This window comes from Anolis carolinensis, chromosome 1 (genome assembly GCF_035594765.1).
Source record: "Anolis carolinensis isolate JA03-04 chromosome 1, rAnoCar3.1.pri, whole genome shotgun sequence".
Taxonomy (NCBI): Eukaryota; Metazoa; Chordata; class Lepidosauria; order Squamata; family Dactyloidae; genus Anolis; species Anolis carolinensis.
In genome coordinates, this window is record NC_085841.1 from 231,658,609 (window position 1) to 231,674,288 (window position 15,680).

The window sequence follows — 15,680 nt, forward strand, 5'->3', positions numbered from 1 at the left end:
TCCAGGCTCAGTGATGAGCATAGTTAAGAGGAAGGAGAGGTACAATGAAACATTGCCCCACCAAATTATTATTATTATTATTATTATTATTATTATTATTATTATTATTATTCCACATTTTTCTCTCAAACAAGACATTAAAAACAATGCAATTTAAAACCTACAACATGCAAATATTAAAATAGAATCAAACATAGAATTGTTAATAACAAATACTTAAAATTACTTAAAGCCATTAAAAATTATTAAAAGAATTAAAACACCACACAGCTTCCCCTCTTCTTTAAAAGCCTGCCTAAATAAGAAGGCTTACTCTCTTCTTTAAAAGCCTGCCTAAATAAGAAGGTTTTAGCCTTTTGCTAAAATTTTATTTTTCCTCACTCTCATAAAAAGGCCCTTCAAACCCCAGTACTACAGGAACTTTAAATTCAGTTGAGCAACCAGAAATATCATTTAGTAACTCAAAGAAAGGGGGTAAAAATTTTAACCATGTAAACGTGAACACACTAAATATAAAACATACAGGTGTGCATGATTTCCAAGGTCTAATTTCATGTTATGTCTTGGGGAGAAGCAGTGACAAGATTCATACTAGGTGGGCAATATCTTCATTTTGTCTCTCATAGCTACACTAGCATAATCAATGGTTACAGATAGTGGATATTGTTAGTGCAGCAACAACAGATGTTCTACATTTAGGATCTCATCAGATGTGGTGAGAGGAGAATTTTCTCCCCGCTTCTCTCTGCTCCCAGAACATAGTCCCACGGAGTCCATCATATGGTACAGAGCTATTTCCAGGGGACTCCATGGGGCTCCAGTGTAGCAATGGAGCCTAGGGGCATAAGGTGTACACCTGACTCCTCAGTGAAGAAAGCAAGAGAAGCTGAAGAGGAAGCGGGGACAGACTGAGATCCTACATGGAAAGAAAGATCACAGGCACTAATGGGAGGGAGCAGAGTCTGACGGTTCCCCCCACATGCCCCCGCTTTATCCCTGCCCATCTGATAAGGTCCATAGTCAATGTATTGCATAGCAACTATTAAGAGCTGAATTTCTGTTCAGGACCATGCTGCCAATAGAGCAGACAGTAATGAACATGATCATACCTCCTATCATTGGACTCGTCACATTACAGTAAGTCAAATAGAGAAAGCCTCTTTTCCTAGACATGAGCTGCAATTTACCCTACCCTACCATTAGAATGGAAACTGCCCCAAACTCTGATGGACTTTATACTTGGGACACTTGAAAACTCTCTGGCTTGTTTTCCTGCCAACGAACCAGAGAATTAATACTTAAACTAACCCTTAAACATTCCCATGGCTTGTTAGAGCGGAGGTTCTCAACCTGTGTATCTCCAGGTGTTTTGGCCTACAGCTGTTACGATTTCTGGGAGTTGAAGGCCAAAACATCTGGAGACCCACAGGTAGAGAACCACTGTGTTAGAGGAAGATAAGATAGACCACAGACTCCTTCTGAGTTGCCATAATACAATAAGCAAAGTGTATGATTTGCAAGCCCTTGTAATAATTAAGAAATCATGGATGGGTTTTTTGGATGTTCTGGATGAAATTGCACATGAATAAATGAGACTGAGTAATCTTCCACAGACTAAATATTCTTGAATTTTTTAAACATAGCCACTATGAAATACATATGTCAATATCATCTTTTTTTACTTTCACATATAAAATAGAATAGCATCTGAGCCAAACGGATGGTTAAGAAGTCTGCTCCGCATGCCCATGCATTTAAATTAACATTTTATCATTAGTAGCTATGTAGTGCATGCAGCAAATGTTTTTCATGCTGTTATTAAGATTTTATTTTTGATTTCTTCATCAGAAATAAGAAACCATTGTCTGACTTTACCCCCCCCCCTTAATGCTGTAATTACTGTTAAAAGGTAGCACTTGGAAATTAAGAGAATGACTCCTTAATAAGCAATTATAGTGGCTAATTTGGCAGCATGGTTTGGAGCTAAGCAGAAATCTCACCAATGTAGCAATTTTGTCTTATCTTGCAATGGCAGTGCTCCAAGATCTTGTTAAGTCCCCTTCACAGCAGTGAGAGGGAGGATGGAAGGTTAAAATTAAATAAAAGGCAGCAGTGAAATGTTCTAGAGTCTGATCTGAACACACATGACAAATGCAAATATTTTCCCTAATTAACCCCCTACCTTAAAAAAAAAAACCCTGCAGAGATTACCTTTGGAAGAACTAAATGCTTTTGGTCTTCGAACAAATCAAGCCCACACTCATTCTAGAAGCCAAGATGATTAAATTGAGATTGTTATCATTTAAATACAGTAGAGTCTCACTTATCCAACATAAATGGGCCGGCAGAGCATTAGATAAGCAAAATGTTGGATAATCAGGAGGGATTAAGGAAAAGCCTATTCAATTATGTTCTGATTTTACAAATTAAGCACCAAAACATCAGGTTTTACAACAAATCAACAGAAAAAGCAGTTCAATACATGGTAACGTTATGTAAAAAATATTGTATTTACGAATTTAGAACCAAAACATCGCAATGTAGTGAAAACATTGGCTACAAAAACATTGACTACTAAAAAAAATGACTACAAATAAAGATAGAATTGCATAAAATGAACTTACAGTATCAACATTGTTGGAACTTAAATCCATAAAAAGTTCAGTCCTTGCTGCCTAAAGAAAGAGCTGTGGATCTGGGCGGGAGGCAGACTGCGTTGGATAATCCAGAACATTGGATAAGCAAGACCTTACTGTATATCGTGAGATGACATGGCTCACTAGAAAAGACAATAAGGTACTGTTACGAAAGGCATTGTGGGAGCCGCGGTGGCGCAATGAGTTAAACCCTTGTTCTGGCTGAACTGCTGACCTGAAGGTTGCCAGTTTGAATTCACAAGATGGTGTGAGCTCTGTCTGTCAGCTCTACCTTGCGGGGATATGAAAGAAGCCTTCCAGCCAGGGCCATAGCCAGAAATTTTTTTGGGAGGGGTTGAACCCCTAGCCCCCCCCCCCCCCAGGCTACAAACCTGTTAATATCTGCTTGAGATAGTGCCTGGAGGGACTCTTAATTTTTTGCGTCTCATAGACTTAGCATGGGGATTTGGTTAACCAGTTAAAATTCATGAGTAAACCAGGTTTTTTTTTAAAACTGAAAAATTTCGGGGGGGGGGGGGTTGAACCCATAACACCCCCCCCCCGCCCCCCGCTACAGGCCTGCTCCCAGCTAACACATCTGAGTGTCTCCTGCCAATTCTCTCACACCAGAAGCAACTTACAGTATGTTCTCAAGTCGCTTCTGACACGTTAAGAAACCCCCGAAGGCATTAAGATAACAGTTGTTTGCTGTGACTTAAAAGCAGTGCTTAGTCTAGCAGAATTCTGTGTAAAACAAATAAACCTTTTCGCATGTATATGAGTAGTTGGCTCAGGAATGTAGTTTTAGAAAAGGGCAAAATGATGGCATTATCTTCCCACACATAAGAATTCTGCCTCCTTAATAAAAAATTTCTGTAGGCTCCACATTTGTTGTGTTGAAATAATTTACAACTTCAGCTCAGTCCTAATAAATACAGGCTGCAATAGTGCAATGTACCACATAACCTACTTCTGTAGTTGCACCTTCTGGTGCTCTGCCCCAAAACTCATCAAGAAAACAAGGCAGCCTCTCCCCATTGCCATTTCTATGTTGTCCTAGGAGAATGAGCAGGGCAGTTTCCAGCATTTTCCTTTCAGTTTCCTATGTTTTGACAGCAATTTGCAGAGACTTCTGAGGAACCATTTGAGTTCTCCAATATCTTTGCAGTGCATCCTTTTACAGGAAAACAGGTGGCTCAATCTCATCTCCCCATTTTCCAAATAGAGGACATAGAAGAGGCCATGCTTGCCTTGTTTACAAGGTGAGTTTGGGAAGGGATTTGTCATTACAGAATCAGAACACAACTGCAATTATGCAGCAACCACAAAAGTGAGATTTGATAGCTTCAGTCTGTAATTTGCTAATGGAATGCCAACCACAGCTTAGACATCAAAAGAAAGGGGATAGGCAAAGTTACCAATGCAATGTGAATACAACAGTGAAAAGTTCTGGGTGTAAATGCTTTTCAGTGTTGCACTGTTTTCAGCAGTAGACACTTGGGATGAAAAATAGAATTAATGAGAGGTAGAATTCTTATTTAGAGTGCAATGCCCACTCCTGTAACATTACGCTTGGATTCACTCTGCATAATATTGCATAATATTGCAAGGTAAAGGGAAAAAACGATTTTGAGTTCTGTCAGTTTAAGTGATAATTTGTCTCTTTTTTTCCAGTCCAGGCTTGGGTTTCCCAGTGATTTGCAAAAACAATTAGTTGAAGTGCAAGCCCTTCTTTGCACACAGTAATAACAAACAAAAGACAAAGTTTTTAATGAAATATTATTATAAATGATCACTATATCCATATTTATTGAAACAATTGGCTGTATTGGGCTACTTAAAACATTTCACTGATTCTGTCCCTTGGGTTCCTATACTGCAAAGTTTCTAAATAAATCTCAGGTAAACGTTCATTTTTTTTTGGTTATATTTGTTATAGATTCCTCAATACCCCAGCCAGCATTTCAAAGCACTGTTAAGAAAACATCAACACATTCAGAGAAGCTTCCCTGGGAACTTTGTGTTTTTCCTGCATGGCAGGGGGTTGGACTAGAGGCCCATAGAGTCTCTACCAACTCTATTATTCTACAATGCTAAATCTTTTGGGGCCTTTCATTCAAGCTCAGAAACTGTCTCTCCTTTCACATCCAAACAGCAAAAGCTAAAAATTCATCTGTGCCCAAAGTCAGAGACTATTTGCCATGAAAACTGGTCAGGCCTTAATTTGGTCACAACCTTAGACTGATGATCTTGTCCTTATTTCCAGTTTGTGCCTGAGTCCTTACAAATTGAAGAAGACGGCCAGGAGCATATTTTGACAATCCTAAGTACCATCCCCATTACCTGTCTGGACCAGGATGACATTTGTAAAATTACTTTGCAACTGAGTACCCAGGATTCTGGTAAGAGCCTTTATTGCAGTGAACATTTGATCAAGCGTGTTTGCTGACTTTTCCTGAAATTGCTATAATGAATCTAAAAGCATAGCATGGCCAGAAGGATACTCACCATTTAGTACTGCTGAAAGGCTTCAAAAAGACATAAAACCAATCAGGTGAGGGAAAAGTACTTAAAAGACTGTAATTTATACCTAAGCCATTCTGGGATAATAATCAAGTTATTGCTCACAGTGGCTAATATCAAAAGATATGTGTGTTTGCTTATAATAGAGGCAGCATGGTTCAGTAAATGTAAAGATAATCCGGAATGCTGGAAGAGGTGGGTTCAAAACCTCTAGGATTTACATAGAATCATGTCTCCAAACCTATTGTCTTAATTATTAGAACAGATCATTAAACACATTTTTACATAGAGGATAAAGGGGAAAATATTTTATTTATTTATCACATTTAAGTCCTGCACATCTGCTGCTGACACATTTTCCTTATCCATTGGGATATTGTCTTTGAAAAGTTAGTGGTGACTTAGTAAATAATAGGCGTGGAGATGTTTTGCAGTGACAGCTGTGACATCCTGTCCACAGCACAACTAAGTAGCCCACTAAGTCCCAGGATCGGGTTGCAATGTGGTACTTACATGGTAAAATGTAATAAATGGTTCTTATTTGGAACAACTGCTTCTCGTTATCTTCTAAAGTTCCTTTGACTGTAATTCTAAACACATCAAAAAAAGCTTAACTTACCTCCAAAACAATATGTATAGCATCACATTATTAGAAAACATTTCTAAAGCCTGCTTCCCTAGAATAGATGCCTGATTTAAATTAGTTCCTTAATTTTTTTTCTGCCACCAAAATTATCAACAAGGTACAAATAGAACAGCAGTTGCTACTCACTTGAAGAGTGGACTGGACAATGAATTATAATTCATACAGATCTTGAATGCTGAACTGCAGTCTCGTATTACAGTATTGCAGCTTTCCACAAAATATGTCCTACAGACATTTTGTACTGAGATTTCCAAATTTGCTAACCATCAACAATGTTGATGGAACTAGTAAAGGTAAAGGTTTTCCCCTGACATTAAGTCAAGTCATGTCCAACTCTGGGGATTGGTGCACATCTCCATTTCTAAGTCAGAGAGCCGGTGTTGTCCGTAGACACCTCCAAGATCATGCGGCCGGCATGACTGCATGGAGCGCCATTACCTTTCTGTTGGAGCGATACCTATTGATCTACTTACATTTACATATTTTTGAACTGCTGGGTTGGCAGAAGCTGGAGCTGACAGCAGGAGCTCACCCCACTCCCCGGATTTGAACTGCCGACCTTTTGGTCAGCAAATTCAGCAGCTCAGTGGTTTAACTCGCTGTGTCACCGGGGGCTCCTATAATGGAACTGGTGACATTTGAAGTTTGTAATAATTTGAGAACCATGCTGGAAATGAATAGAGTGTTCAATCATTGTTATCTATTATAGTAAAATTTTATCAAGAAGCAGGCAAAATTACCACAGAGCAAGGTGGAAGTAGCCTAGCAGCTAGTCCTGCAGCCTTAAGTTTTTTTCTATGGGAAAAGACATCCCAAGGCCTTCAAGATGTTGTTGAACTGAAATTTTCAGCATTTCCCACCATTGACTTTCCTGATTAGTGCTGCCTGGGATTCCTGCTTCTGATCTGTAACATTGGGAGGACTGAATGATTCCTATTCCTGCTCTACAATGAGCTTGTTTCTGGGAGAGTGAGCCAGACCCAAGGGTGATGGATATTGGTGTCTTTTGCAGGGTATTAGCAACATGTACTGGTAGCTCATGTCTTGGTTAATATCAGAATTTCTGGTGTGAATGTGCCACCTAGAGGGCAGGAGAATATAGCACACTCCAAAATCAAAGATACCCACAGGAGATGAATCCAAACCTATGAATTGATTTATATACTGCAGAATTTCCTGGACAGTTTATCAAATGGTTAAAATACACATGCAAAATGTAACAATATATTAAAAGAGAAAATGCATTGTGTTCTGGGAGAATACAAACACCTTTACCCACAGCATGTGACAAAGCTTATTTCTTTTATATTTATTTAAAACATTTATAGACTACGCTTCATGCTGCTGCTCAGTCGCATAGTCATTTCCGACTCTTCGTGACCTCATGGACCAGTCCACGCCAGAGCTCCCTGTCGGCCGTCGCCGTTCCCAGTTCCTTCAAGGTCAAGCCAGTCACTTCAAGGATACCGTCCATCCATCTCGCCTTTGGTTGGCCTCTCTTCCTTTTTCCTTCCATTTTCCCCAGCATCATGATATTTTCCAAGCTTTCCTGTCTCCTCATGATGTGGCCAAAATACTTCAGCTTTGCCTCTACTATCCTTCCCTTCAGTGAGCAGCCAGGCATTGTTTCCTGGAGGATGGACTGGTTGGATCTTCTTGCGGTCCAAGGCACTCTCAGGATTTTCCTCCAGCACCAAAGTTCAAAGCGTCTATCTTCCTTCGCTCAACCTTCCTTATGGTCCAGCTCTCACAACCATAGGTTAATATGGGGAATACCATTGCTTTGACTATGCGTACCTTCGTTGCTAGTGTGATGTCTCTACTCTTCACTATTTTATCAAGGTTGGCCATTGCTCTCCTCCCAAGAAGTAAATGTGTTCTGATTTCCTGGCTGCAGTCGGCATCTGCAGTGATCTAGAAATATAAAGTCTGTCACTGCCTCCACATTTTCTCCCTTTATTTGCCAGTTAATCAATCGGTGTAGTTGCCATTATCTTGGTTTTCTTGATGTTTAACTGCAACCCAGCTTTTGCACTTTCTTCTTTCACTTTGGTGATAAGCTCTTTCTCATTTTCGGCCATCAGAGTGGTATCATCTGCATAACTAAGGTTGTTAATGTTTCTTCCAGCAATTTTAACTTTTAGAATTTAGAATTTAGCTTTTAGAATCCAAGGCCATTTTATTGTATCCCCAAATGCAAACAGTACAAACAACAAATGCAAACAGTACAAACAACAAAGAGAATTTCAATGTTAAAATATATAGTATTTTTTTAACAAAAATGCTTTCTTGATGCCAGAAAAGTTGCAACATCCCTTCATATGCTTGACCTCAGATAAGACTCAGCACTTGGAAGCCTTATATGAAGTATATCTCAAGATAAATCTATGCAAACTTCTAAATTCCAGGTGCCATTTTTTCCAGAATTATGTAGCCAGCTTATCTTTTACTGCTGTAAAGGCAACAGCAGGGTGTCTTAGTCCAAAGCTATATGGACCTAGTAAATGGTCTAGGTAGGTTGCCCATCTGAATGCAATTTCCCTGTACTAGCCTGGTATAGAAATTCCCTAGTTATCTGAATTACCTTGAATTGTTACAGTTGAGTATTTAACACAAACAGTCCAGCATCCTGGATTTGGAAAAGCATTCTACAAATGTGAAACTTTCATTGAAGAGGTTCTCTTTTCATTCACCACCAACCTTAACCTTATTTAGTGGAGTCACTTAGGAGATTCTACAATAATGTCCTCATTGTATGCCAAGACTGGTATGAAAGCAAACATTCTTTCAGAAACAAAAGATTCACAAACACTGTTTTCCTTTGAGGCATAATTCTCTATTCCTCTGTTTATTCATTTAATCTCTATAGTCTTTATATCTGATCCTTTTTCCTTTATATCTTATCTTGAACTCAGGCTCAAATAACAAAAGAAAATCTGTCATTTCAGGAGAGATCATAACAGTGGGTATCCAGCCAAATGTAACTGTATAGCTTAACCATCTGTGTTAGTTGCTTGTTTGTTTTTTAAGAAGCATTACAATACATTTTCAACCTTCAAAATGAAAAAGGCATTTTGGTTAACTATAGGCAGAGTGTTGACAATCATGTTTATTATTACTATTATTATTGCTGCATTTTGTTGGGATTAAACTGGAAGAGATTGTCTGTCAGCAGTGGATGGAGCTGAAATTAGTAAGGATGGAGCCAAACCCCTTTGTTGGTTGATGATGCTGTTTTATGTTATGTTATTGTCTTTTGTAATGTTACTGATTTTATTGAGTTATGTTTTAATCTATGGTTGGTTTTAATCATTGTTGGATTGGGCTTGCTCCCCATGTAAGCCGCCCCGAGTCCCTTCGGGGAGATGGAGGCGGGATATAAAAATAAAGTTGTTGTTATTGTATTGTATGACACAGCAAACAAGATAAATATGCTGGATTTCATATCACAAAATCACAAGTCGAACACTTCCCAAGTGTCTAGGACTGTGTGATGTATTTTTGGATGCGCTCAGATCCCAGTAGGGTGGCCTTTTGCAGTTGGCAGGTCGTAATTTTGTCAATGTCTATTGTTGTTGTTGTTGTTGTTGTTGTTATTATTATTATTTTGTAGGCAAGAGTGCCCATTTCTTCTTTGGGCCATCCATTTTTCTCTCTCTCTACCCTTTTTTTCTACTTAACAGGCTGCTGAGTGGGGTGACAGATCATCCTTACAGAAGTCAGAACAGATCAGTTGTTGAAAAGTTTTGAAATACAGTGATACCTTGACATAGGAGTTTAATTCATTCTGTGACCAAACTCATGATTCAAATTGCTCTTCCATCTAGCCAAATTTCCCCATTCAAATGAATTAGGTGCTCCTCTTCCTTGCAAGGAGAAAGGAGAACCCCCCCTCCTTCATTTCTCCTCCTTCTTTAATCCCTAAAAGATGACAACAGAGGCCTCTCCCTCCCTCTCTGACTTCCTTCCTTCCTTTCCGCAAGGTATAAGAAGATGCACTCTCAGTGAAGGCACTGAAGGAGGCCCCTTCCCTCATCAAAGCCACTTTGTCTCCATGGAGAGCCCCACCACAAACTTCATTGTTAAAGGCTTTTATGGCCTCCATGTTGTGCTGAGGGGAAGGCAAGCAGCCTCAGGGCTGTGATGTCACCGGGCCTGGCCCTGCTGTGTCGAGGAATGTGGTTTTCCTTCAGGGCCAGTTCAGGTACCTCATCTCCATGGAGAATTGATTTTGGGGGCAGCAGAGGGGGGCGTTGATAAATGCACAAGAACAGCTACTGTTGCTACTGTGGCACAAGCTCCAATATGGTGGTGGGTGGGCCACGATGGCAGCAGGAGCATTGGAAAACACAGAGGGGAGGGGGAAGAAGAGGCAGGGGCCCCATACAAGTGCACTTAGCGGGAGGCAGTGGGGATGGTGGCTGCGTGGGGACACTCTCACACTCCCTGACTAGCAGGCACAGGAGGCACAGGTGCCTGATCATTTTCTCTCTCTGTCTGAAGGCAGATAGCTCATAAGTCAGACCTCTGCCCATATCTCAAAAGGAAAATTGAGTCAAGCAATGGCTCATAACTCAAAAAAGCTCATAAGTAGGGATGCTCGTAAGTCAAGATTTCACTTACAACCAAGGCACATATGAATTTAGGATGAGCCCATTTGTAGATAGATGCTTTTCCATGACTTAAAACCCTATTTATTTACACTCAGCCACTATTGTGAGAGTCACTTAATCCTCCAATGGATATACTTATTTACATGGAAACCTTTGTTTGACAGGGAAGTAGTAAATTGCTCTCTGATTTACCCTAACAATTTCCTAAATCACTGCAGTCCTAGACATAGCTGCAGATCAGGTAGTAAATTCTATCAAATTTAACAAGACTTCCTTCTGAATTGATCTGTATAAAATTTGACTATTATTGATTGCTTCTGTGAGCTAAATATGTCATATTTTATATTTGTACACATTTTCTATAGGCAAATCTTTCCCATTACTTTGAGGATCAACCTCCCTTGGGGTTACTGCACTGGAAGAGATATTTTCTCTTAGGATAATCTTACATATTATCTGAAATCTTACATATCTGAAACAGCCATTTTCAGTTTTGTATATGATGGATACAGAGTGGCATAAATGTCATCCTTGCAGGAGATATATATGTTGAGAAGCTGATATCATTCAAAAAGACACATGTTGCATCTATCATATCTAACAAGGTACATGCTATTTCCAGAGCACGATTTACCTATTTCAGAAAGTATTATGTGAAGAAACTTACAATGTTTTTTAAAGCTCTGGTCATGTTTAATAGATTAACAATGATATTTTCCAAACAAAGAGAATCCTGGCCTACTGTTAGTTGCTTTCTCTCTATTCCACTTTCATGCCCATCTGTGTAAAAGTTGATTAAGGGAGTTGTATGAACATTTGGTCAGTTAGGCCAATCATTACTCAGATCTCACACAACACTGTAGGCAACTTGGCCAATCATAATTTAGATTTCTTATTTCTTCAGTGCTTCTACTCAGCTCTAACTATTGTTTCTGGATGTTTTGAGACCTAGTGTGGGCATGCCTTCTTCTTTAAAGAAAACTAGCCTAACATTTTTAATGTAAACTGCAAATTCCTAATCACAGATGTTCCTTCCTGCCTCCACTATAGCAGCAAGGAAAATTAGTTGGAAAGGAACAGTGTATGAATGGTAAATATTGAACCATACAAATCCTATGGGAATTTTATCATTAAATCTACCCTTCTATAATGTAAAACATTAGATTTGGACCCACCTTCTGGGGAAGCATAAACTCTACCTACACATTTATCTCTCTGATAGTCATGTAGGTATTTGAAGAGTGCAACTATGGCATCTTTGTTCTCCCTACCTCTTATCATCACCTTTTCTGTAACTGCTCCAACTTGTTGATATCCTTCTTAAAATAAGAAGTACATAACTGAACCCATTACTCTAGATGAAGCCTAACAAGTGCAGAATATAGTGGGATTCTTAAATCCCTTCCCACGGAAACCATGGCTCTATTAAGTCCCCTATGGGTGAGAAGGGTGGGATATAAGCATTGTAATAATAAATAAATACAGGTTAAATATTATTTGCCTTTTTGACTTGCAGTGTCACTCTATTGAGTCATGTTTAATTGAATCAATAATAATCCCAACGTACTTTTCAAATTTACTGCTGCTAAACCAGGTATTCAACATCCTATAAGTGTGCACTCAGTTTTTGTGGCCTAAACGTAGAACTTTGTACTTGTCTCTGTTGAATTTCAATCAATTAGTTTCTAGCTCATTAAAATAGTTTTTACAGTATGTTCCCATCTTCCAATATGTTTGCTGCCTTTTCCAATTTTGTATCATTCACAAACTACACCATTATTTAAGTTACTGATCAAGATGTCAAAGAGAAACAGCTCCAGGACAGAAACCTGTGGCCCCCACTCAACAATTCCCTCTAGTTGAAGTGCAGCAACTAATTACAAACCTGAACATGTATATGCAGAGTGAATTTCAAAAGGACTTATTCCCAATTAAGTGCATCTATCTTATCTCCTAAGTTAAAATATGAACAGTGTCATGACAAAACAAATTAGAAAAATTTAAATTGCAAAGTGCAAATAAGTGTTCAAGTCAATTTTGTGATGAATGCAACAAAATAGAAGGAGTCTTTGGCTTTTGTTTTCTACTGTGTTGTTCATTCAACTACACCTTCAAGAAGAATCTTCAGATGGAAAGAATGTTTTTCCCGTCTCAGGAAGTGGATAAAAGGTAGAGTTGTATGATTGTTGTGATGCTTTTATCGCCAATGTGATTATGTCATTTTTTTTTACTAAAGAGCAATAACTTAATAAACATTTCATTAACCAACACTGCACTAAATGTAATATATAATTTTATGCCAAACATAATCCACACTGTAGTTGTGGATTGCCTATTCAGAGTCATTAAAATATCAAAACACAATGAGATTACCTAGATGTTGACTCTCAATTCAACTATTGATTCAATAGATATATTCTTGCTGGAAATAGTAAATCAGATTGCAGCCAATATATTAAAAGTCACTCTATCTTGGTGACCCCATACATTTCATATAGTTTTCTTAGGCAAGGAAAACTTAGAGATGGTTTTGCAAGTTCCTTCCCTGGAAATATATCCTACAGTATGTGGTATTTATTGGCAGTCTCTCATCCAAATGCCTACCAGGATCCAAGAACAGATGGGATATGATACCTTTAGAGCAGAGGAGTCAAAATTGTGGCCCTCCAAATGTTTGGGCCTCCAAATCCCAGAGGCCCTAGCCAGCTTGATGAATGGCTAGGAACTCTGAGAGCTAAAATCCAAAATGCCTAGAGGGCCACAGGTTTGACACCACTGCTTTAGATCATTTACTGGCATTTACAGATGACAATTTAGATAAGGATGGAAAGAGGGAGAAAGTGACCACTATCCTCATCAGTCATTCTAAACCCTTAATAAAATAAGTCAATGTGGAGGAGGGTGTGCTAAGCTAGACCTCACTTTACTTTATTGATATCCCCAGCACTTCACACATGAAGAACAATCTGTGGAGCATTGTCCTCTTTATGAATGAAGATTATGCAATCAGAAATCTTGGGAAATCATTATTCCCAACTCAATGGAGAATTTCCATACAGAGGATGGTTTCCTCTTCAGGAAGTCACCCTCCAAATGTGGAGAGAGATGGAAATGATACTGGAAGGACAAGGCTAGAACATTCCCTGTTCTCACATCTTTGTCTTGTTCATCCTTTATAGCATTTTAGAATGTCCAAATAGTGCTATGCACACACACAGCACTGTGCATCTACAGTTTATACCACACATTAAGTTGAGTAGGCCTTCTGGGCATCTGCTTTGAGAGCCATCGTATATTATAGAGTCAGTGTGATGCTGTTTTAAATGTTGATATTTCATGTGTTGAATTGCTGCCTTTGTTGCTGGTTTGGTTTTAATACTGTATTTGTGTTATATGTATATTGCGAGCCCTTGGGAACCTTTATCAAGTAGAACAGTACAATATAAACTTTAAAATAAATGGATGGATATTGCTGAAATATGAGGTTTATCTTTATTGCTGTTAGGTTTTTTTCCCCTGCGTAATGGTTTTAGTGTGAGTTTTAAAAAATTTATGTGTGGTTGTTACAATAGCACCAATTATTTTTATCACAGATGGAAAACCATCCAACTTTTATTTTATTAAAATGATACTAAATCCAGTAACCTTTCAACAGATTTACGAATGTTGTCAATAATGTTCATGCCCATTCTAGATACAAAGGTACAAAGGACCCCAGACATAGCTCTTTCAAGATGTCAAGTGGATCTGGAACATATGCCCTGCATGGAAGGCAGCTGTGCAAGAGCATCACTAACAGTAAAAGCCACAAGTGATTTTGCTGAAGAAGGGAACCTTGTCAGCTACATCAGAGCTGAACTGGTCCAAACAAGTGAGCCACTCTGGCGAGATTACACACCAACAGATGTGAAGGTAGGCAATACCAACAGTTATTATGGGACTCTGAAAGCAAGATCAGACCATAATGTGCATAACTACCTGAGTCTCCAATGTATTTACTCCTTTAGTATTGTCATATATATATATATATATATATATATATATATATATATATATGTGTGTGTGTGTATATATATATATATATATATATATATATATATATATATGCAATGAGTTGATAAAATTGCATGTGACAAAAGATACCGAAGCACTGTAACACATTATATATATTTCTACAATTTTCCAAATGAAGTTAATTTAAACATGCAAACTTCAGTTTAATTTGCTTGATTCCCCACTAAATTCTTTTTTACTTTATTTTGGGGAAGCATTCATAGGTTCAGGTTTCATGTCTCCCCCAGTTTCTTTTTCATGGTCAGGGAAAATATTGGATTTTTTGTTGATAAAATATTGAAGAAAAGAATGTTCTTTTTAGAATTACTTAATATTTCATGTTTGCAATGAAGGATATTATGCACCTTTGTAGGATCAGTATATGAGAAAGAATAGCATTAGTAGTGATAACACACAGAAGCTAGAGTTGTATTCAGCCATGTTGTATTCAGCCATGAAAATAAAATAAAGTTCATGAAGCTTTGTGAGAATCATCATCATCATTACCATTGTCATTCCATAGCATCTTCCTCAGACTGAATGCATTACAATTTCATACAACTAGGTTACAGTTCAAGATATTCCCACAGAGAACTGTTACTCTTTCACTGATCCACACATCATCACTTTTGATGGATGGTGAGTATTATTCCATGAACCTATTTGTTTTTAACTTGATAAAAAAAATGGCATTGTATTCAGCTATGTAGGGAGCTGTTTTACAAGTTTGTAATAAATGCTTTAACTATTGGTGAGTTAAAACAACAGCATCATATACATAACATTAGCAACAAAGTACTGTTGATGTTCTGTATTTTATGTGTTGTACAGCACCATCATGTGCTATTTTGTAAGCCACCCCGAATCCCTATGGGAGGTGATGGCAGGGTATTAATAAAGTTGTATTATTATTGTCACAAAGACATAGTATGACACAGCAAACGGAATTTATATGCTGGATTTCATATCACAAAATCACAAGTCAAACACTTACCAAGTGTTTAGGACTGTGTGATGTATTTTCGGATGATGCGTGCAGATCCAAGTAAGGTGGCCTTTTGCCGTTGGCAGATCGTAATTTGGTCAATATTTATTGATTCCAAATGCCGGCTGAGATCTTTTGGCACGGCACTCAATGCACCAATTACCACCTATTATTATTATTATTATTATTATTATTATTGGCCCCTGGTGGCACAGTGTGTTAAA

At 38.3% G+C, this 15,680-nt stretch overlaps 1 protein-coding gene across 1 annotated transcript in view; it reads left to right on the forward strand.

Annotated features, from left to right (window-relative positions):
• The window catches only part of LOC103279158 (von Willebrand factor D and EGF domain-containing protein), a 368,122-nt gene that overhangs the window by 125,660 nt on the left and 226,782 nt on the right, over positions 1-15,680 (forward strand). Inside the window, exons 7-9 of the mRNA XM_062966717.1 lie at positions 4,903-5,038; positions 14,113-14,330; positions 15,037-15,110. Of these exons, the coding sequence (XP_062822787.1) occupies positions 4,903-5,038; positions 14,113-14,330; positions 15,037-15,110 (428 nt within the window). The remainder of the gene's footprint in view (positions 1-4,902; positions 5,039-14,112; positions 14,331-15,036; positions 15,111-15,680) is intronic.